Source organism: Sphaeramia orbicularis, chromosome 11 (assembly GCF_902148855.1).
Source record: "Sphaeramia orbicularis chromosome 11, fSphaOr1.1, whole genome shotgun sequence".
Taxonomy (NCBI): domain Eukaryota; kingdom Metazoa; phylum Chordata; class Actinopteri; order Kurtiformes; family Apogonidae; genus Sphaeramia; species Sphaeramia orbicularis.
Window position 1 is genome coordinate 1064560 of NC_043967.1, and position 23693 is coordinate 1088252.

The window sequence follows — 23693 nt, forward strand, 5'->3', positions numbered from 1 at the left end:
AGAGCGAGTTAACTTCTTAACATCCATCAGGTTAGCGCTGACTCCTTTAAGGGTTATGGATCGGTTGTTTCAGTCACATGTTAAACACAGAAACTAGAGGATGAAGTGTAATCCATGTATTTTGGCTTTAAACTTCTGTTCTAACCCTAACCCTAGCTGAGTGTTAGTCCTCATGCTGGGTGCAGGATGGGGTTACAAAGTTACATTTGAGCCATATTTAACCCAGTGTAGTTTCAGTCACATGTTCAAAACAGAAACGAGCACATGATCTCTTTCAAATAAAGAATAAAACATGCATTTTGGCTTTGCACTAACTAGCTAGGGCTAACACTCAGGTAGCGGTAGGGTTACTACAGAGGAAGTGACCCTATCATGGGTTTAGGGATTCATTGGATCTTTGAAACTAGAAGATATTCCCTTTCAAATCCAAGTTTAATACATTACATGTATTTGGGTCTTACCCTTTCACACTCTGGTAACCCTTAGCTAGAGTTAGCATTCCAGGAAAAGAATGGGTGTTAAATGGTTAAAAATAAACCAAAGTGCATTCTTCCATACGATTAACGCCTGATGACTGTGGTACCGTTCATTAACCAGCAGGCCTATGTGTACCAATGACATTCATCCTGACTGATAAATTAAATTAGTCAAATACTGACATGATAAACCGTACCCAAACCATAAAGAGGACACGTGCATTAATGATGAACTCTGTTGTGAATCATTTCCATTATTTCTCCAAGTCATGCACAAAGAGCATGCTGGGTAGCAGGTTCAAAGCACTACAGTGATGTGTCTCTGATGTGTCACAGAGAGAGAAAAGCCACAGATGAAGGAGACAAAATGAAAAAAACCCCATGGATCTCAGAGGCGGGACAGTTCCTGACTCAGACCTAACTCTCCCACACTCTCATAATCGGGCTCTGGCTTCCCGCCGTCGGAGCCCTCCGCTCCCTGCCCGGCCCTGTGCTCATCATCAGAGCTGCCAGTCTTTGGGATGCGGATGGTTTCATAGCCGGGATCTGTGCTGTCCAAACTGGGCTCTTCCCCTGGCTGAGGATCGTCAGGATGAGCGTAGATGTCATTCACAGTGGCGTACAGGTCACTGGAGGATGAGGCCGGGACCAGACCTTTGATCTCTGCGATGCTGCTGTAGTCATGCTCTTTGTCTTCTTCATTGACCGCGTTGTCACAGTGGGTTTTGTTGACTGTAGAGTATACTGGAGACTGAAACACAAACACAGACACACTGTTCAGTCAAACTGCACTTTTTGCTCATTAGTTGTGCAAAAATAAGTCTTTGTCAGATATAGTGACATCTAGCAGTGAGGTTGCAGAATATACCTTGTCTCATCTTCCTTTACAGTGACTATTTACTAGTGACTATTTTTCATTTCTTTGCATTTTATTTACTTACTTAGACAGGGACAATGCACAATATACATTAACCTTAAAAAGGACAGATGTAGTGTACCAGCTTCTAGCACTAGTGCTAATTTCCACCTGTAGTCCCTGGGCAGGCTGATGTTATCATTAAAAAAAAACAACAACCAGACATTAATAAAAAGTAAAACATTAAAAAACATTTAAAAAAAAAACTGCATATTTATAACTCCATCTGTATATCATTAAAAAAAAGACATTAATAAAAACTAAAACATTAAAAAAACAGTGAAAAAATGCATATTTATAACTCCATCTGTATAAAATATTCTTTCCCATCCAACTATTCACTCTTATTCATCCCAGTGCAGTCTGTCACACACACTCTAAACATGTTTACATTATATTATATTATATTATATTATATTATATTAGATCTACAGGTTTGGTTTGACAGTAGCTGTTTTGTCACCATATGGGAGAATGTGTGATAGTTTGTAATTGTTTGTAGTTCTGTTGGTCATGTGTTCCACTGTCACATGGCCACACATGAGAATGCTGAATTTTTAAATGCTGTTTTGTGTCTCTGAATCCTACACTCGCTGCGTGCTGTTGATCGAGTAGTTTGAGATGTTTTTCCAGAACTCAAAGAAAAGAAACTCCCAGAGACCTACCAGACTACATAAACAAAACCAGCACTGACCATTGTAATGACGCCCCCCCCCTCCCCCTTTGACAGTGAGGCCTGTCCTGCACCTATAACCCTGTAGTTCCCTGCTCTCCTATAAATATCACTATCCCCTCTCCTCATCTGTGCTAGCTTCTCCTATCTGCCACCATGACCACGCACTGACCCTGAAAGACCTGGAAAATGTAAAACACTGCCATCCAGATTTGACGCGTCAAACCCAGTTTGACCCAAAAACTGATCCAAGATAATGTTTGAATGTATGAATGTTTTGTGTCTTACATATAAAAACCACAACACAACAACCAACAAAAGCAAAGGCCCAAAGCAAAATAACAACATAAGATAACTAAAAGAAAAAGAAAAAAAGATTTACAGTATACTATTATGTGAAACAAATAGTTAATACAATTTTAGTGTTATTTATATCCGAAAGGGAGTGGGAAGAAGTAAACATTGAGTTAACCCCACTCCTTTATTACAATACCACACACAAACTATATCAATCTATATTAATACAACATGTACATATGTCTCTATCAATCAATATAACAACTAGAAGCACTCAGAGAGCGCAGACCTCCACCAAGGCTGATCAGAGGCCCCCCCCGTGGGCCCCCCCACCCCCGATCACCACCAAAATTTAATCATTTCTTCCTTATCCCATTTCCAACAAACCCTGAAAATTTCATCCAAATCTGTCCATAACTTTATGAGTTATGTTGCACACTAACGGACAGACAGACAAACAGACAAACAAACAAACAAACAAACAAACCCTGGCAAAAACATAACCTCCTTGGCGGAGGTAATTATCATTTATATTAATTCTACATCATAATCTACTACATATGTGCTCAGTAGAAACCCATATAAATACAACATACAATTGGCTCTTTAATTTCAAAATAAAATTTAGAACTGTAATTTTTTTTTTTTGCTTTATTTCTCTTTTTTCCTCATTTCAGCAGATTCTGTCCTTTAAATACAAGAAAATGCCAAATTATTCCCACCTAATGCCTAAAAACCTCTTTACAGTTGCTTCATTAGCTGCCACACCTGCAGTCCGTGAGTCTAAATCAGTGTCTTCCTCTTTTTTGTCAACACCCTGAAGAAGGGGCATGCTGACAGGCGTTGGTGTGTTTTTAACTCCAGCCCCGATGAACTAATCTACAGGCCTTTTACAAATGTTCTAACCAAGTGAGTGCCTGGACTTTTGTCTTTATACAATCGGCTCTTATTTATAGGTAGCATGTTGACCCGTGTGGATCCACAGGTTCTAGATGTGGAAGTTTTTCTGCTGTTGTGTATTCGTGCGTGCTGTACTGCATTTGTCCACCAGTCACCACTAAAGTGTTCTGGCCATAGCATCAGGACTGTAAGCTGATTGTATGCTGCAGTATTCCAAAATTACTAATATCTCCCAAAATATTGGTCCTATCAACTTGCCATTTTCACTAGTCTGTTCCTTGACCAAAAATTAGGGCTGGGTAAAAAAATGGATTTGATCGACTTTGGATACATTTTCTTTAAATTTTGCATTATCAATTAATAGTGGATGAAAACGATTTTTCAGAGCGGGACTACGAGTACCTGACCCAGGTACCACCGACGCCAAGGCACAGCTCATGTGCGTCTGGAGGACATGGGGCGTCTCAATCTCGCTCGCAATGGTTCTCACGCGGGAGGGGTGCGGAGGAAGGGTGGGGAAAAGACCTCTGTGGGAGGTCCTCCCAGCCTCAAACTCGAACCCGCAGTGTGGAGGAACTGGCCGCCTGGACCATCTGGTCTGTGGATGCTCTCAGAGGTGGGTCACGGAAGTCAGTTGCTCTGGGAATATGAACTTGGATCCACACCCAGTCATAGGTGAGTGTGGAGTTATGCCATGTTTCCACTATGTGGTATCAGCTCGACTCGACTCGACTCGGCCTTTTTGCATTTCCATTATGAAAAAGGACCTGGAATCTGGTACCCGGTACTGGTTTTTTGGTATCACCTCCGCCGAGGTTCCAGGACTGGGGACCAGATACTAAAAGGTGATGTGTGAACACTGCAGACCACTGATTGGTCAGAGTCATCTCTGTGACCCGCCCTTTTACAAAAAACAGATGCAGAAGTTTACAGTAAATCTGTCAGTAGGTGAATCCACATGAGGACAGTCTGTAAAACTACACCATGGTTTGTCCAGGAGGTTCAGACGTAAAAATTCAGCTTGAGTTTGACGAGACAACACGCAACAAGTGAGTTTATCAGCAACTCTGAGCAGACGACACGGAAGTAACGCACCACATCACTATGATGACCAGGTACTGTGAAGTGGGTAGTATCCTGTAATGGAAACGGTCTGGAATAGGACCTGGTACCAGAGTGGAGTCGAGCCGAGCCGAGCCGAGTCGAGTCGAGTCGGTTCCACCTAGTGGAAACGCAGCATTAGAGGAAACGGAAAGTCTTCAGTTTCACTTTCACCACTCCAGTAATCATGGATTCTAGTTCAGTGATGGTCTGGTTAGTGTGCTGGCTGGGTTAGTGTGTGGGAATTATAAATGCATTCAACTAGTCGGAAACCCTAAATAACCTACCTCTGGATCTCTACGTTTGTTCTGTCAATCATGGGAGTAACTGGAACAGTTTTTAACGCAGCAGTGTCTCCCAGGCATCTTCGATCAGACGGATTTTACAGACAATTTACAAAAACAATGAACGCACTGCTATGGGACTGTTGGCGCCTGTACGTTCAAACTGGAGAAATGGGGCGGGCACTCTGGTCGTTACATCATCTCCTAAATACTAATTAATACTAAATCGAATTGATATCGGATTGGTTCGAATCAAATCAATTCGTGATTAATCGATTCAGAACCTTATGAATCGAAATCAAATCGATTAAGGAAATTGGCCATGATACCCACCCCTACCAAAAATACATACGTATGCCAAACTGCAGCACTCAGTTCTTTTCGGATTTTATGTGAATCCCCGAACACACACACATGCACGCACAAAGAGGCCACTTAGCTTTTATAATATAGATTATGTACAACCTTCCCTATAATTTACACTAGTGTTTTTCAACCTTGGGGTCGGGACCCCACGTGGGGTCGCCTGAAATTTCTAGTAACTGATTAAAAAAAAAAAAAAAAGTACAAATAACAAATCTATGTTGAGTTGACAGAGACAATCCCAATCCATAAAAGACAAACTGAGTGTGAAACTGCAGCACTGTGGTTCTGTTTGTCTGTCAGATGTTCATTGTGGTCAGTTTCAGATGCTGCAGCTCTTTCATAATTCATAGTTTCAGTTCTTGTTTGTTCAGTATTAATTGTCCTCCTTGTAAATCACAGCTGGACTGACTGGACAGATCCTGACCAAGGAAAATAAAACTCTCCTTTTGTGCAGTAATCTACACCTGGATTTACTGCCTCTGTCCACAATAATATACATTATATAGACTAAATGTCCTCTAAAATTAATGTTTATTTGCAACATAGTATAGCAAACTATTACAGGATCAAAAACAAATTAATTTGAGCAAAAAAAAATTCTCTGTTTTGAATGTCTGGGGTCACCAGAAATTTGTGATGTTAAAATGGGGTCACAAACCAAAAAAGGTTGGAAACCAGTGATTTACACTATATATGACTATCTCAATTATGTTTTTATATAACCCACAAGTGTATTAGTTCATGTAAATACAATACATGAAATAGATAATATATACATGTATTCCACCACACAATTGCCAAGCCATCTACAGTACACTCCACTCCAATGTGCTGCCCCAGTATTCACAAGCATAGTAACGCTATCAAGGCGAACATATAAATGACTCATTCTAAGGTCACAAAACCACAGCTATTCTTATTTTAGGTAAACATACTAAACATAAAAATATTACATTCCAGTTCTTCTACTAGATCCAACTAAATCTTACACACTGAACCGTAGGCAATTAAGAAATTAATTAACTAGTTATTCAGATAAAATTTGCTGCACTCTCTGAAATAACACTCTAGAAAAGATAACATGAACAGTTAAGACACTTTTTGTACCAAAAGATTAATTCCTGCTGTTTTTTGCCCACCATCTGATGTTTTATGACTATTACCAGTTTTCAGTTTTTTTTTTTTCCTTTTATATTTTTGGCGCTCAGAACATTCAGTGAAGTGCTGCTGTCTCGGGACTGAAAATGGAAGTTTTGGGAATGAGGGAGTTGAACACACACTTACCTCATTGTCTGACAGAATATGGTTACCAAACCCTGGTGCAGGAGATAGAGGAGAAGGTAGCTAGAGAAGAAAAGAACAAAAAGATAGATTCAGATATGGCAGCATGTGTATGAAAAGAAAAGATTGAGTGCAAAATTGGACATACTATTGCTCTCAAGGCTAGAAATGGCTGCTTAGTTCTCCTGAAAATCATAGAATTGTGTCACATCTTTTTTTTTTTCTTGAGTCTCAATCTGTAGAGTTTAAAATATTATTTTTACCATAAGTAATGCTGCTGTACAAAACAACTTGTAGAGACTGGAAGATATAGTTGCAGAGGTATCGATCTACATTGACAAAACATGCCAGAAAAAATAATGACAAGTTTTCAAAACCATAATTGCCAGAGGAAAATCTTTTTCAGTATCTTAAGAATGCCTGGTATCCAATCAATAAAGTGACCTTCTACACTATTCCCAACAGTGGCCAAAAACAAGTTTCACAACTGCCATTTCTGCTGTGAATATGAAGTTAATGTTCTATATAACCACCCATTCATTACTAACATTATCGACTGAAAGTCAATAGGCACTGACAAAGTGTGATGTTTTTGTGCGCTGCTTTTGTCCACCTTGCCTTGTGATCAATGTGAAAGTCATTAATTAACAACTGACAAGACGACCAAACACCTCAGGATTCCAACAAGAACCTCAATATCACTGCCAGTGCTGACTAAATACTTGATAAAGCATTTAATTTTATTTGGCTCTTGATGGAAAATGCTCATTTTGCTGCTCATTTTTAAACATACAAGTAATAAATTCAGCCTTGGTTGGTGGAACAAAGTGCTGATGGATTTGAAAAAAGAAAAGCTGTTCACTTGTTCAGACATGGTACCCAGTACTTGGCAAGGGCACATCCTCAGCCAAACTACACACTTACAGTATGGATTAGGGGTGGGAAGATTATCCGATACGCATCGATACGCCGACACACGCGCGTGCACGATCCCAGTGCACCGGTAGAGAAACTGTGAGTGAATGAAAAGTTTGGAATGATATCACGATGCATCGGTTATTGAATGTTTGTATTGATAAAATTCAATCTGTTCAATAGAATATATTTTACTTGTATTTAAAAGTGTTACTATTTATTTGAGTAAAGTTTTTCTTTCCTTCAGACCCACGTTAACGTGTAACATAGATTCGCAGATGTGTACACTGTACACTAACAGTCTGAGCTCCATGGATGGACTGAGCATGTGCACCACAGATGAATACTGTACTGTGTGTATGTGTATGTGACAGAAGGAATAGACCACATGTGGTTTATGAACGTGTACTTTTACGATATCAGCTGTACTGAATACTGCAGTACATACCACAGATACTTCCTTAAACAGTGTCATACATATTTAACAGCACATCCCATAATACCTTGCACAGGTGTCTCTTAAAGCGACAGAACCTTTTTCTGTTTCACCTTCATTATAAATACATTTCATTACAAATGGATTCGGCGAGGGAGCAAGAAGTTAAGTTAGAAACAGAGAAACGACTTTGGAAACAAAGTCCTAACTTTTTCAGCTGACTGAATGTGAGGCACGTGTTCTGAAACTGAACTAAAGACACTTTGGAAAAAGTCATGGTCTTATTTGATAAATAAATAATCAAACTCATTGAACTGCACTGCATATTTTTCTTTTTTCCAGAATGAATATGTTCAATCAGAATGTGCTCAATCTCTCTGTATCGTGATTTGGGTGTGAATTGTATCGCATCGCACTGTGAGATGCCACACATGTATCTTTAATATATCAGATCGGAGATGCTCTATCGAGATGTGTATCGTATCGGCCTGAAAACTAAGATTCCCAACCCTAGTATGTAGAGATTGAAAAACTGTGCACAGAGATCCTTCATCAAACCGTTCACCCCAGCTGTGCGGCGTAGTACCATCACACATATACATGCTCTGGTATTTCCTCAATGAGCGTAAATCAATAATATTACTTTATGGATAACGCATGTTTGTAAAAATGATTACTTTTATAGATCTGACACACACTCTCATGTAGCAATGCAGTAGATGCGTCTTTCATTTTGTTTAATTAACTGACCAATTACGTGGAGTGCACTGGAGCCTTCATATGACACATGGACGCAGGTGACTCAATCCAGTCTACATCTCGAACTGTCTCCAAATATTTGTTCACCTAATCTGCAGCCTCCTTATTTTTGTCTCAAGTGTCAAAACAAATTAGAGGAAGATTTCCAATTACTCAGACCCATATTCTGCACTTCAGTAATATTTCTCCTACTGTACCTCTGATGTGCCGTGCATACAGTACACACTGAGTCTGAAAACTTTATTTGGATGCATATTAACATTAGAGCCATCAGAAAAAAAATGGAATGGTATGGAAAATAATAATAGAAAGAATAAATAGAAAGCAGTGATATTAAAATGGACATTGACTTGTAGGAAGGGATTTGGATATCTCAACCTCTATGGCAGGGGTGTCAAACATGCGTCCCGGGGGCCAAATGCGGATCCCCAAAGGTTCCAATGCAGCCCCTGGGATGAATTTACAAAGTGTAAAAGTTCCACAGTCCAGGCTGTGGAACTCAGTTTAGTGTCGGTTCCACATCCAGACCAATCTGATCTACAGTCAAATAATAACAGCAGAAGAACCCACAAAAAAGAATGACTGCAGATTTTCTTCTGGGTTTGATGTGAAAATAATATTACATTATGCCGATAAATAATGACAACTTCAAATTTTTGTCTTTGTTTTAGTGCAAAAAATAACATCAAATTATGAAAATATTTACATTTACAAACCTCCTGTAACAATAAAATGTGACTAACCTGAACAAATATGAACAACCTGAAATGTCTAAAGAAAATTCAGTCCAGTTTAAGTCTTTTTTTCCTGTTCCTCAGTGTTTAGTGTCTTTGTAGATCTGATCCATACTGCACATGGACAAATGATAAGCTGAGGCAGAATATTGTTAAAATTGCACTGATTTTTCTTAAGAAATTTCAGTTTTTTCAGGTTATTCACATCTATTTTGTTTGCACAGTTTATAAAAGTAAGTATTTTCATAATTCTTTTGCATAATTTTGTACTAAAACAAAGACAAAAATTTGCAGTTGTCATTATTTATTATAGGTTATTCTGTTATTATTTTACTGGTCTGGTCCACTTGAGATCAAATTGGGTTGAATGTGGAACCTGAAAGAAAATTAATTTGAGAGCCCTGATCTATGGTGTAGAACAAACCGATAAGATTCACAGAATCTTGGGTGTGTTTCAACATATAAAGGACAATGGTTCAAGTGTAAACTGAACATTGGGACTTCTGATCCTTCAGACTACATCTCATCAAGAACCTTCATTTATCTCCAGCTGACAGAACCACATGGGTCAAAAAGATTACTGTGGAGAACCTTTGTGAAGCCCTACAATGCAAAGTTACAAATACAAATGTCAGGTCAAACTTTAATGAGCAAAAAGGAAGACTTATGTGAACTGTGACCAGAAGCCACGTGGACTTCTCTGGGCTCAGATACATCTGAAATGGACCGACACTCAGTGAAAAGGTGGACTGTGCTCAGACCAATCAATATTAAGGTCTGTTTTGGAACAAATGACCATTGTGTAGTAGGACCCAAAAATGAAAAGAACACTCCGGATTGGTAGCAGCAACAAGTCCAGAGGCCCCAGTCTGTCATGGTCTGGGCTTGGATCAGTGAAAGGACAAAGGTCAGTGACACTCCTGTGATGGACTATGAACGCAGGAAAGTATAGGGACATTTTGGAACAGCCCATGTGCTCCTCAAGAGAACGTCCATCCATCCATCCATCCATCCATCCATCCATCCATCCATTGTCTTCCGCTTCATCCGGGGCCGGGTCACAGGGGTAACAGTCTAAGCAGGGATGTCCAGACTTCCCTCTCCTCAGACTCCTCCTCCAGTTCTTCTGGGGGGACCCTGAGGCGTTCCCAGGCCAGACCACAGACATAGTCTCTCCAACGTGTCCTAGGTCTTCCCCGAGGTCTCCTCCCAGTGGGACATGCCCGGAACACCTCCCCAGGGAGGCGTCCAGGAGGCATCCGAAACAGATGTCTGATCCACCTCAGCTGGTTCCTCTGGATGTGGAGGAGCAGCGGCTCTACTCTGAGCTCCTCCCTGGTGGCTGAGCTCCTCCCCCTATCCCTAAGGGTGCGCCCAGCCACCCGACGGAGGAAACTCATTTGGACCGCTTGTATCCGGGATCTTGTCCTTTCGCTCCTGACCCAAAGCTCATGACCATAGGTGAGGGTAGGAACGTAGACTGACCGGTAAATCGAGAGCTTCGCTTTTCAGCTCAACTCCGTCTTCACCACAACAGACCGATACAGCGACCGCATCACTGCAGACGCTGCACCGATCTGTCTGTCAATCTGACGCTCCATCCTTCCCTCACTCGTGAACAAGACCCCAAGATACTTAAACTCCTCCACCTGGGGCACGGACTCCCCACCGACCCAACTCAAGAGAATAATGTTTCTAAAAGCACATTGTCCACACATTCCACAGGCCTGGCAGAGGAAGAAGATCCTGAACTGGCCTGAAGCAGCCCTCAAGTGTCCCAAGCGGAAAAAAACCCCTAAATGAAAGTCATGTGGAAAGTGGTAAATGCAGTTACTGCCCAAACTTGTTATGGAACATGTTTAAGAATCAAATTTGTAGGCTATGTTTTGTAAAACAATAGCTTTCAGGAGATAATGCATCACATATTATTCTGTTACATGGTTTTCAGTGTGATATAATTCCAAGATAATTTCCTGATCACTGTTATCTGTTTAATTGAACATACCATCCAAACTTTTTCTCCTGCGCAGTCACTGATGCATTCTGTCTCAATAAATATCCAGACGTTACACGAGACTGATTCATATTTTGATGTATTACAATGAGATATGACGTGTGTGCATGTGCGTATGTGTGTGGACAGGATTATAGCGTACTGTTAACATGTACGTACAAGACACAAAGGCATGTAGGACAGTATGACAGTAAGCTGATTACAGAAGCCTCTGAAGATGGACGACTCAGGTGTCAAGGTGTCAGTCACACTGACGTGCACGCAGACATACGCACTTATAAATCATTATGACATCATCAATTCAGATTATCTCAATTTATCATCTAGAATATGTTCATTTAAGTTTATCAACAACTCCAAGCAGCTCATTTTAGATACACAAAATATGCAAATACAAGAACCACAGCTACACTACATCCCATAGCCCCCCTCACACACCAACATCCGTGCCATATTTAAATCCTCTTGCTACTGTAACAAAACTGACAAGCAGCTCAACAGCGCTGACACACTGAATATCCTGCTTCACCTGGACTGTGTCCTCAGTGGATATCCCAACAGCCCACTGGCTAGGTCACATTCATTTCCTGCACTGCACATTAAAGAAACCCCCAGGCGACACACAGTCAAACGGCTGCAAACAAGTGGCTGTGCTGTTTATGATGCTGCAGGAAGTGTAAGAATCAGAGGAGCTGTGAATGAAAGGTGGCAAAAGGCTGCGTGGGTGTGCAAATGTGTGTGTTCATACTGTATTAAATATTACACCAGGAACCAGATGCATATATGGAAAAAAAAATCTGTAATTTAACAGAATTTTCACTGTTTATTTTACAGATTTTTCCTGTATTTTTAACATACAGGAAAATATCAATGAAATGACAAAAATAGACTGTGATTTTACATGTCAAATGTAAAATAACATGAAAAAACTGTAACTGTGAATAACCATAAAATTTCAATTTTTTAAAAGATTTTTTTTCTTTTTTCACAGAAAAATACAGTTAAAATATATTTGCAAATGTATCATAATTTCACTAATATGTCTTTTCTATTTATGAGATTAAACCAGATATTAAAACCAGATAAAATTACTGACAATTAACCATAAAAGAAGTATTTGTTCTGTCAGTTTAACCAGACTTGTTTGTTAATTGACAAATATCTTGTGTAATTACAGGAGGTTTCACAATGTTTCTCAATGTATTTTTGTGAATGTATAACATGTATAAGCACTGATAAACTGTCCAAATACAGTTTTTATCAGTGGATTGAACAACTGAGTCTCACTCAAAATTATATATATATATATATATGTAATTTGATTGTTTTAATACATGTAAATATTCTTTATTAAACATTAAAAAGTCAAAAAAATACGCAAAATCTCATGTAAGTTAGGGCAAAAAACTGTATTTTAATTAGGGAAAATTACTGTATTTTTATGAGATGGTTATTTTATATTTATTTATATATATATATATATATATATATATATATATATATATATATATACTGTATATATTTAACAGTATTTTTTCGGCGCCCCTGCTGCCGGAATATTACAGTTTTTTGTTTTTTTTTTTCTTTTTTTTTTGCAGTGTATATGGCGAAAAAAAAATGTTTCCCTGTCTGTATGAGCAGCATTTACGGAGCTGGGACCTGAGGGAATTACTGGAAGACATTTACATACAGGCACGTCAATGTACACACAGATGAGAGTGTGTGTGTGTGTGTGTGGATGTGAGACAGACACATACACACAGGGAGAGAGTTTCCATAGCTCATATCATCCATCATGAAGCCAGACTAACTGTCATAGTGATGGTGGCCAGCTGGTGCTTACTAGGCTCACACACACACACACACACACACACACACTTATGCATAACACACGTGCTTTGTCTGACAAGACAAATCACCAACGGTTCCTGGTCATACACCGGCATAAACCACAGGGAGCCACGAACATTCAGGGTTAACCTTAAATCAGCCTCAGGGAGTCTATATGTAGAAATGTATGTAAACACACACACACACACACACACACACATCTCAGTATGTGTGTTAGTGCATTATGGGGGATGGAGAAAATAGAGAATTAATGCTGACTAGACATATCCGTCTTTGTGTGTTCACAGAGATTTATATGAATGTTTACAGGACTGTTACTGTATATTCACATGTAGGTATATGTGTTAGAACTGTATATTCACATGTAGGTATATGTGTTAGAACTGTATATTCACATGTAGGTGTATGTGTTAGAACTGTATATTCACATGTAGGTGTATGTATTAGAACTGTATATTCACATGTAGGTGTATGTATTAGAACTGTATATTCACATGTAGGTGTATGTATTAGAACTGTATATTCACATGTAGGTGTATGTATTAGAACTGTATATTCACATGTAGGTATATGTGTTAGAACTGTATATTCACATGTAGGTATATGTGTTAGAACTGTATATTCACATGTAGGTGTATGTATTAGAACTGTATATTCACATGTAGGTGTATGTATTAGAACTGTATATTCACATGTAGGTATATGTATTAGAACTGTATATTCACATGTAGGTATATGTGTTAGAACTGTATATTCACATGTAGGTATATGTATTAGAACTGTATATTCACATGTAGGTGTATGTGTTAGAACTGTATATTCACATGTAGGTGTATGTATTAGAACTGTATATTCACATGTAGGTGTATGTATTAGAACTGTATATTCACATGTAGGTGTATGTATCAGTTTAGTAATTCATGATTTCATCATCCATAGAAGGGTCAGCCGAGGCTAGACCTGCCTGCTGTCCAAATGAACAGTGGTGATTAACTAATTGTGATTCCACAGCACAGACAAAAGAATAGAGAGAAGAGGAGAGGAGTGGTTGAGGAGAGGAGAGAAGAGGAGAGAAGAGAAGAGGAGAAAAGAGAAGAAAAGAGAAGAAAAGAGAAAAGAGGAGGAGGAGAGAAAAGAGGAGAGGAGAGGAGAGAAGAGAAGAAAAGAGGAGAGAAGAGAAGAGAAGAAAAGAGAAGAAAAGAGGAGACAAGAGAAGAGAAGAAAAGAGGAGAGGAGAGGAGAGGAGAGAAGAGGAGAGAAGAAAAGAGGAAAGAAGAGAAGAGGAGAGAAGAAAAGAAAAGAGAAGAGGAGAGGAAAGAAGATGAAAGGAGAGGAAAGAAGAGGAGAGAAGAAAAGAGAGAAGAGAGAAGAAGAGAAGAAGAGAAGAGAAGAGAAGAGAAGAGAAGAGAAGAGAAGAGAAGAGAAGAGAAGAGAAGAGAAGAGAAGAGAAGAGAAGAGAAGAGAAGAGAAGAAAAGAGAATACAAAGACAAAGACAGGACCTAAAAGCAGGATCCCATCTCTTCCTGTACATCTCTAGTGCTGTCCACTGTAAAAGGTTGTTAGCTTCAAGAACCCACATAGAAATGAGTCCAAGATACAGAAAGCCACAGGCAGAGCAGAGCGGAGCAGGTACAGTCAGAATGGAAGAGTGAAGCGCAGGCCTGGGGAATGTGACAAACATGTGGTCATGACAAGAATTCACACAGCAGTGGATCTTAATAATTAACAAAATACATGTCAAATCATTGTTTCTTTTAAGTATAAATGTTGATTTGTGAAAAGTGAAAGATGAAAACAAACAGCTGACAAAAAAGATAAAAAGGATAAAACAAGGTGAAAACATCACAAAAGATGGAACAAGATATAAAGGATGACACAAGGTGAAAATGTCAGAAAAGACACAACACAAAAAAGATGAAATAAGATGAAGAGTTAAATAAGCAACTAGGAGAATGAAACAGAAGAGTGAAACAAGGGCAAAAGGTTCTAAAAGATGCAATGCCATGACAAGGATGAAACAAAGTTTGTGAATTACACTAGACAAAAAGGACAACAAAGGTAAAAACGCTGCTGAAGACATAACATGAAAAGGATAAAACAAGGGCGGAAATATCTTAAAAATATGGAACAAGATGAAAAGGATGAAACAAGGTGAAGACATCATGTAAGATTCAACACCCCTAACCCTAACCCTAACCCTAACCCTAGGTCATTTATCATACCACATGCTGAATGACAATAAAGGAATCTTGAAACTTCAGTTGAATTTCATATTAAACCAAACCACAGCAATCATTAAGAGGCCAGAGCCAATCAGGAGTTAGAATGACCTGAGCAAATGTCAGAGATCATTATATTTACAAGAAACTCCAAGATGTAAGGATTTACTGATGGTCTCATGGAGGACAGCCGCACAGTCCAGTCTGGTCAAGATCTTCATGTCACTTCTACTGTATTACCTTTGGAACGTGAGGGATGATGGATTTCACTAATATGATATGACGTTAGCATTTTTACTTTGAAGAATTTTCAGAACTGAAAACACCAGATTCCATTTGTGAAAAAAATAAAAAATAAACAGAACAGATTTAGTACATTTTCACCTGTGCTTCAGTCTGAACTGAGACGACACCATTTGCTCTCACATTCACACTTAAGGCCACTCGAGAACCCCCAGTTTATTCAGATGAATGTCTCTAGACCACAGAAGGAAGCTGGAATACTTGGAGAGAACCCACAGACAGATGGGAGAACATGTCAAAGGTGACAGACAGGGCTAACCTGAACGCTACAGCGCTGCCCTTGGAACATTTCTGAAGGGTTAATGAAAACAGAAGTAAACTTGAAAAGCCGAACCTGCCTCACTTTGACAAGATGAAGGACTATACTGGGCCAGACGATGCTCCATTTGTACAAGGTGTTTACATATGTATGCACGTATCTACATTTTATGTACTATTGTTCCAGATGTTGAACAGCCCAGTTAAAGGACTCACAGACACCTAATGACACCCATCTGTCTGTAAGTGCATGGCTGTTCAGCTGTCCAGAGTAAATTCTTTTTTTTTTTAAACAGTAAATGTTTGTTTATTATGAAGTCTTTCATTACTAAGTCTTACTTTTTTCTGCTGTATTTGAATCTCATTACTGACAAACCTCCTTATTACAAAAAAGAACCCTAATGCCCTGTCCACACACATACAGATCCTTTTCTAACCACAGATTTGACTGTTTCTGTGTACTTAACCTTCCTTTTAGAAAACACCTCCAGATCAATACAAATGCACAGAGACACCTTTGTTCCTGGTGGACTCTAAACTGTGGACACTGCAGATAATACTGGACATACAAGACACAGAAGCTTTGGTCTGTAAGGAATTTATACACTTAAATTACCTTGAATGTTGGTTTAGTTGGTTAATTCTTTAAACCATGTATATTATGCATGTCCCCAAATGTTTCAATGCTGACCTCAATCTCCTGCAGGTCTTGTACTGTCGTATACGCCTACATGACCTGTAACTGATGCCTCAGGTACAGGTTCAATTCACAAAGCAGCAATATGCATGCAGGAATTAGGGTTCGACATCATCGTTTTCTGTTCTCTTCCTTTACCCTGTTCACGTTGATACACACAAACTGGAATTTGGAAAAACCTTCACTCTGGAAAGCAGTTTCAAAGATCTCTGCTATGAAATTCAATTGATTCTGGCTGACAGTTTTGGAGAAGAAGTTTCTAGAAATCTGGACATAGATGACCTTGGGTTTGACCTTTCAAGGTCAGTCAAGCTTAAGGGTCATGGCACCAAATTAAAGCCCATATGTGACTTCCTATCTATTGCCAATAGTAATTATATCAATAACTTCAACTGTTTAAGTTATAGCGCTTTGAAATTTGTCCCATTATAAACCAATGGGGACTTCTTAAATTTCAAGAAAATTCAAAATTCAATATTTCTCAATTCTTTGAAAAATTTAGTAGACCTTATCACAAAGATGTTTCACAATAAATATCAAGTCATTCTGACTGACGGTTTGGAGAAGAAGATTCTTGAAAATTGTTTATGGACGACGGACGGGCAGACGACCACTGATACCAATAGTCCATCAGACCCTTCAGACCGTTGGACTAACAAGAATTCCAAAGGATGCAATACAGTCGGAGATTACACATCATCCCCCCTTTAGATCATACCCACCTCACTGAATAGTTTCACTGTGTTAGAACATAGGCATCCAAAATCTAATTCTAGACCTTTAGATCCCAGGATCTGGATTCATGCAGTTACTCTGGGAGAACTGAAAGCCATTTCAGTATCGATGACTGTCAGTTTTTATTATTGTATGTACAAGCGGCTGTCAGATATGATGGATTTAAAAATGAAAAGGTGTTCTCAGTTCTGGATCTTCTTTTGCCAATATTTACCATGTTGACAGATATTATCAAAAGGCAATAGCAATAACTGCCCTCATGACAAATCCCAATTGTAGAAAAGAATATACAGGTTATGTATACTGACCCTTTGCACCAACGTCACAGTTACCACGTGACTAGGGCTGCAGTTCCACGGTGGACGGCAAAAGCAACACAACAAACAAACAAATGAGCGACAGATTCTGTCTACCAGCACTGAAAATAAAGTTTTGGAGTTGTCCTGCGAAGTGACTCACCTTACTGGATGGCACAAAGAACGCTATTTGGAGAAGCTAGCGATAGCAGGGCTAGCTACAGACCCATACCTTCTGCCTCCTGATGTGTTTACGGATCTAGCAAAATCCTCCAGTCTACCGGAGTTTAAAGCACATGACCTGTCCCATTCTGTTCTAAACGGAGTGTCCCCATACACAGGTGCAGATCTAAAAGAGTTTAAAGCACACAGTCTGTCCCATTCTGTTCTAAATGCAGTGTCCCCATACACAGGTGCAGATCTAAAAGAGTTTAAAGCACATGACCTGTCCCATTCTGTTCTAAATGCAGTGTCCCCATACACAGGTGCAGATCTAAAAGAGTTTAAAGCACACAGTCTGTCCCATTCTGTTCTAAACGGAGTGTCCCCATACACAGGTGCAGATCTAAAAGAGTTTAAAGCACACAGTCTGTCCCATTCTGTTCTAAATGCAGTGTCCCCATACACAGGTGCAGATCTAAAAGAGTTTAAAGCACACAGTCTGTCCCATTCTGTTCTAAACGGAGTGTCCCCATACACAGGTGCAGATCTAAAAGAGTTTAAAGCACACAGTCTGTCCCATTCTGTTCTAAATGCAGTGTCCCCATACACAGGTGCAGATCTAAAAGAGTTTAAAGCACACAGTCTGTCCCATTCTGTTCTAAACGGAGTGTCCCCATACACAGGTGCAGATCTAAAAGAGTTTAAAGCACACAGTCTGTCCCATTCTGTTCTAAATGCAGTGTCCCCATACACAGGTGCAGATCTAAAAGAGTTTAAAGCACACAGTCTGTCCCATTCTGTTCTAAACGGAGTGTCCCCATACACAGGTGCAGATCTAAAAGAGTTTAAAGCACATGACCTGTCCCATTCTGTTCTAAACGGAGTGTCCCCATACACAGGTGCAGATCTAAAAGAGTTTAAAGCACACAGTCTGTCCCATTCTGTTCTAAACGGAGTGTCCCCATACACAGGTGCAGATCTAAAAGAGTTTAAAGCACACAGTCTGTCCCATTCTGTTCTAAACGGAGTGTCCCCATACACAGGTGCAGATCTAAACGCAGACTAAAGTCTGGATGATCCCAGTTCTTAGTCTCAGGTTAGTTTACCCAGTCTCTGTACTGTGCTCATGGCAGAGGAATGGATCTCATAATGGTAAAGGACAGATACAGCTAACGTTAGCTAGCTAGCTGTGTATGTTTTGAACATGTTTCCTCCATCATGCCATCAGAACTCAAACAGACTGGAACCAAAAGCAGCTCTAATGAACTGACACTGTAATAATGTTAGTGTGTCATCAGTATTCGCTCTGTTGTTGTAGTGTCTGCCTTTGTACTGTCTACACACAGTCATATGTACAGTTCCACCACTAGAACAGAAGGAACAGCATCAGGACAGTAACAGTAGGACATAGAACACAGTGGAGCTGGTCCAAAGGCAGACACTAGAACAGAGCTAATACTGAAGGGACTGATGACAGACCCTGGAACACAGTGGATCATAGGAGTTAACCCAGTCTACCACCTAGCTAGCATTAGGTGGAGCTAATGCTAATGCTCTGGACCCAAACAGAGTCTGTTCTATCTGTAATATCAGGTCCATCAGATCCAGGTTCTGTCTGGAACCAGCTGAAACCATGGATGGAACTGTTGTGTGCGACCACTGGACGTGGAAAGCAGGTTAAAAACCAACAAAAATGAGAACGTTCAGATCAAATTCAATATTAGCCGGTTTGCCGTCCAGTGTGCAGTCCGGCACTTCCGCCGTCCGTCATGGCACTTGTTTGCGGCACGAACAGAGTGTGACGTAATGTGCAAAGGGTCAATCCAACCTGTTTGAACGTGACTATTCTAACCTTAAGTGGATCACATTATGCATATGCTGACAGAGTCAAATACACAGAGGTTTGACTTCCTGTATGAACACACACTGCTCTCACCTCTCCGTTGTGGAGCCCCGCCCCCACCAGCCCGTTCACCACCACTGGCTGGTTGTCATTTTCATCCAGAACCTTCTCTGGTACAGGAGGTGGTAGGTCCTCCTCTGGCTCCTCCAGAGGCTTATGGGGGACGCTGGGGTTATCAGAGTGCCTCTTGGCGTCGACGTCAGCACTGTGGCGGCTCTTCTTGTTCAGGTCCACCGAGGCGTACTCCACCCCCATACACAGGGGTCCACGCTCCGGTGTGCAGGGACTGAGGTGACCGTTGAGGAGGGTAGGAGGAGCAGGATGTGGGGGCTCATCGGGGGGTAGCTGGGCAGTACCATTAGGGAGTTCGAGCTGCACGAGGGGGTCTTTGAGCTCCTTAACTGTTTCGTACAGTGAGTCTTCAACGCTGACGTCACGTGATGCTGCTGCAATCTCCTTCACCACCTGCACGTGGACATATGAATCCTATGTTTAGATTATCTATGCTTTGTAAATGTCACAAATACACACTAAATGCATTCAGTTGCTGCACTTTAAATGAACTCACTCTCATTCTGACTGTAACACACAATAATTCTGTATCTGTATCAAGGTTATTAACAAAAACTGACGAAATGACAAAAACTAGAATTGTAAAAACATTTTCGTTAACTGAAATAAATAAAAACTATAATTAAAAGAAAAAAATCATAACTAAATGAAACTGTATTGTGTGTTTACAAAACTAACTAAAACAGATAAAAATTATGGATAAAAATCCCTTCGTTTTCGTCTTTGTCAATGTCGGATTGATACGAAAGCGAATTATTTTGCTCTAGCAATTTTATCTAGCAGCACCATATGATATTTAAGGGTCCGTCACTTGTGTTCACTTGTGGTTTCCAGTCGTCTTCTGGTCCCCACTCTACCTGGAAACATGGAGACTAAAGTTGGGAGAAAGCAGCAGAGTCCTGTCTGGGATTGATTTGAATATGACGACAGAGAAGAAGAGAAAAGAGACGACTAAACTAAAACTAATACTAAAACTAAGCGTTTAGAAAGTAATGAAAACTAATAAAAACTAGCAAACCCACTCTAAAAATGAATTAAAACGAACTGAATTAGAGAAAAAAAAAGTCAACACTAAATAAAACTAAACTAGAATGAAAAATCCAAAACTATTAGAACCTTGATCTGTATTTCAGTCAACCAATCACTGAACTGGGCAAACAGCTGATGCTTTAACCATCTGTAACAGGGACACGCTCACATTCTAGCTCTGTCGAAAATCAAAACGTGATTCCTCTCATGTGAACACAGACCTCATAGGTGCTGTCCCCAGAGGGTGGAGGTCTGTCCCCAATAAGGGCGTTGTTAGGAGGAATGCTAGGAAGCTCCCGGTCCTGAGGACACTTGGAGGACCTGAGCTCTGATTGGCTGGAGAGCATCTCCTCTGACGGCTGGGGACTGGTGTCCTGTGTGTCTGTGAGAACTGGAGGAGCACAAAAGAGAACACAAACCAGTCAGGAGAAGCAGAGAGCCAACTACAGTCCTCATTCCCAGAAGAGTTGGAATATTATGAACAAACTGAGATGTTGACAGGAAGTAAAGCTTGGGAAGTGTTATGTGTTATTTGACATTTCCTTTTATTACACTTTTTAATATTATATGAACTGAGGATACTAATTGCTGTACATTTTCAGGTGTAATTTGCATTTATACTTGGTGTTTCAAAGACTCAAGCTACTAAACCAGTGGTTCCAACCTTTTTTGGCTCATGACCCCATTTTAACATCACCAATTTCTGGTGACCCCAGACATTCTAAACAGAGAAATTTTTTTTTGGTCAAAATTATTATTATTATTATTATTATTATTATTATTATTATTATTATTATTTTAAATATTTTATTTCACAAAAGAAAATCATCCAGATACAGTGCAAACTTAGTGATACTGGGTCTTACATTTTGCAATTCTCCTTTGTGCACTCTTCCCACCCTCCACCCCTAATTAATTAATTTGTTTTTGATCATGTAATAGTTTGCTGTACTATGTTGCAAAGAAATGTTAATTTTAGAGGACATTTAGTCTATATAATGTATATTATTGTGGACAGAGGCAGTAAATCCAGGTGTAGATTACTGCACAAAGGGAGAATTTTATTTTCCTTGGTCAGGATCTGTCCAGTCAGTCCAGCTGTGATTTACAAGGAGGACAATTAATACTGAACAAACAAGAACTCAAACACTTGTGTTCACTTGTGGTTTCCAGTCGTCCTCTGGTCCCCACTCTACCTGGAAACATGGAGACTAAAGTTGGGAGAAAGCAGCAGAGTCCTGTCTGGGATTTATTTGAATACGACGACAGAGAAGAAGAGAAAAGAGACGACTAAACTAAAATTAATACTAAAACTAAGCGTTTAGAAGGTACCGAAAACTAATAAAAACTAGCAAACCTGCTCTAAAAATGAATTAAAACTAACTGAATTACAGAAAAAAAGTCAACACTAAATAAAACTAAACTATAATGAAAAATCCAAAACTATTACAACCTTGATCTGTATTTCAGATGTTATGAAAGAGCTGCAGCATCTGAAACTGACCACAATGAACATTTGACAGATAAACAGAACCACAGTACTGCAGTTTCACAACCACAGTTTGTCTTTTATGGATTGTGACTGTCTCTGTCAACTCACCATTTATTTTTTATTAGTAAGTTTTATTTATTTTTTTATCAATTACTAGAAATTTCAGGCAACCCCATTTGAATTCCAGGCGACCCCACGTGGGGTCCCGACCCCAAGGTTGAAAACCACTGTACTAAACAGTCTGTGGTGACCATTCTCTGATCTGTCATGTTGCCCATGTGTTGTCAGTTGTAAAGGTGGACTGGGGCCGGGACAGTCCAGCACCAGCACTCTGTGACTATGAAGCCACAGATGTCACAGAAAAATTCAACAGTGTTCGTTTTATGCATTTTCATACTTGAAGTTGTTAAGGAAAGCTACACTGGGAAACCCTTTTCTCTTCATGAAAAACACCCAAACACAAATGTGTACCTGTAAGTGAAGACACTCACTTTAAGTAAACTGGTAATGCTAAGTAATGACTTTGTGCTGTGGGCAGAAAGTAGAAGACTTGTCCCAGAGTTGGCTCAGAGCAGTTTTATCTTGAAGAAACTGCATCAGGAAGTTTGTGAAACACCTGAGCTAACTTGAAATTTGGAGTTAACATGTTCAGTGTAACTGGTACCAAAACTGTATCTATAAACATCTACTAATTTTACCATTTCTTACCAACTTAAGGTACAACATATGAACCCCATTATCACCAGAAAATGATTAGACTTTCAGGCAGCTGACAAATTAGAGCCATTTTTGATCATTGCCTGCTTGGTGAGCAGTTTGAGCCTGAGAGTTTCACTGTAAATGCCTTCACACTGATGGTCCCTTCACACATATTCAGGTCAGCAATGTGGACACTGATGCAGTCCCAGGCCATCAGAAATGCTCATTTTGCACCTTTCACTGGTAAAAGTCTGGATGGTCTTTTTCATCTATGAAAAGTGGAACCTAACGTCTGTTTCTCCTGCACTCCTGCAGAAATATGGACTTCCTACTGACTCTCAGTCCATCTGAGTAGAGCTTAGGTCCAAAGAACTCAGAGGTGCTTGTTGTGCAATATAGTTATCTCCGCCAAGGAGGTTATGTTTTTGCCAGGGTTTGTTTGTTTGTTTGTTTGTCTGTCTGTTTGTTTGTCTGTCCGTTAGTGTGCAACATAACTCAAAAAGTTATGGACAGATTTGGATGAAATTTTCAGGGTTTGTTGGAAATGGGATAAGGAAGAAATTATTAAATTTTGGTGGTGATCGGGAGTGGGGGGGCCCACGGGGGGGCCAACTGATCAGCCTTGGCGGAGGTCTGCGCTCTCCGAGTGCTTCTAGTTTCAGGTGTGAAGAGGGGTCCTCCCATGGACTCTCAGAATGTATTCACTGCATCATTTACTGTAGATCATTTTCTTTCAGGTTCCACATTCAGCCCTATTTGGTCTACAGTGGGCCGAACCAGTAAAATAATAACAGAATAACCGATAAATAATGACAACTGACTAT

General features: G+C 39.8%; 1 protein-coding gene across 1 annotated transcript in view; it reads right to left on the bottom strand.

Annotated features, from left to right (window-relative positions):
• Positions 1–23693, bottom strand: part of pag1 (phosphoprotein membrane anchor with glycosphingolipid microdomains 1) — a 52086-nt gene continuing 28393 nt past the window's right edge. Inside the window, exons 5-8 of the mRNA XM_030146587.1 lie at positions 20900–21069; positions 19611–20042; positions 6298–6357; positions 1–1227 (exon numbers count right to left, since the gene is read on the bottom strand). Coding sequence (XP_030002447.1) covers positions 865–1227; positions 6298–6357; positions 19611–20042; positions 20900–21069 — 1025 coding nt within the window. The 3' untranslated portion in view covers positions 1–864. The remainder of the gene's footprint in view (positions 1228–6297; positions 6358–19610; positions 20043–20899; positions 21070–23693) is intronic.